This window comes from Rhinolophus hipposideros (genome assembly GCF_964194185.1).
Source record: "Rhinolophus hipposideros genome assembly, chromosome: 14".
Taxonomy (NCBI): Eukaryota; Metazoa; Chordata; class Mammalia; order Chiroptera; family Rhinolophidae; genus Rhinolophus; species Rhinolophus hipposideros.
The window spans coordinates 1,073,624-1,074,547 of NC_138060.1; the positions used below are offsets into that span (position 1 = coordinate 1,073,624).

General features: G+C 53.4%; 1 protein-coding gene across 1 annotated transcript; it reads left to right on the forward strand.

The window, feature by feature from the left end:
- The first annotated feature begins 210 nt into the window (after nucleotides 1-210).
- On the forward strand, nucleotides 211-706 carry LOC308507366 (large ribosomal subunit protein P1). The gene has a single exon (XM_081072219.1). The coding sequence runs from the start codon at nucleotides 322-324 to the stop codon at nucleotides 664-666; it is 345 nt and encodes a 114-aa protein (XP_080928345.1). The 5' UTR covers nucleotides 211-321; the 3' UTR covers nucleotides 667-706.
- The last annotated feature ends 218 nt before the right edge of the window (nucleotides 707-924 follow it).

Consider the following 924-nt stretch of genomic DNA (forward strand, 5'->3'; position numbering starts at 1 on the left):
AGAGTTTTGGCCGGTGCCATACCCTGCTCGCTAAACTAAGCTTTTATACGTATAAACTGCTCTAGTACTTTCCAGAGAGTTTGGGCAGACACCACACTCTGCTTGCTGCTCCATTTGTAATGCGAGGCGGCCAGCGGGGTCTCCTGTCCCGCTCCCCACATAAGAACGCAGGACATGGTGAGGCCAAAAAGGAACACCCACGGCCTTTCCTCAGCTGCCGGTAAGGTGCTCGGTCCTTCCGAGGAAGCTAAGGCCGCGTTGGGGTGAGGCCCTCACTTCATCCGGCGACTAGCACCGCGCCCGGCAGCACTTGCCTGAAGCATGGCCTCCGTCTCAGAGCTAGCCTGCATCTACTCGGCCCTCATCCTGCACGACGATGAGGTGACAGTCACGGAGGATAAGATCAATGCCCTCATTAAAGCAGCCGGTGTAAATGTTGAACCTTTCTGGCCAGGCTTGTTTGCAAAGGCTCTGGCCAATGTCAACATCGGGAGCCTCATCTGCAATGTAGGGGCTGGTGGAGCTGCCCCAGCAGCCGGTGCTGCCCCAGCAGGAGGTCCTGCCCCCTCCACCACTGCTGCGCCAGCTGAGGAGAAGAAAGTGGAAGCAAAGAAAGAAGAATCTGAGGAGTCTGATGACGACATGGGCTTTGGTCTTTTTGACTAAACCTCTTGTAACATGTTCAATAAAAAGCTGAACTCTGAAAAAAAAAAAAAAAAAAAAAAAAAAAAAGGAACACCCACGGAGCCATAGATAGCGAAGTCGTATCACTGTAGTCTCATTGGAGGCTGGAGTCACACGACCTGCAACCTGCCGTCCGCTTCTCTGCCTGCCAACTGACTGACTCACCAACCAGAGCAGCCGGGGCAGTTATATCAGTGGCTAATTGGCTCACTGGTAACAGCTGATGGTCAACTAGCCACA

What these genes read in the sequence shown, in the direction of transcription:
- LOC308507366 (XM_081072219.1), top strand. Translation starts at nt 322, where the DNA reads ATGGCCTCCGTCTCAGAGCTAGCCTGCATCTACTCGGCCCTCATCCTG.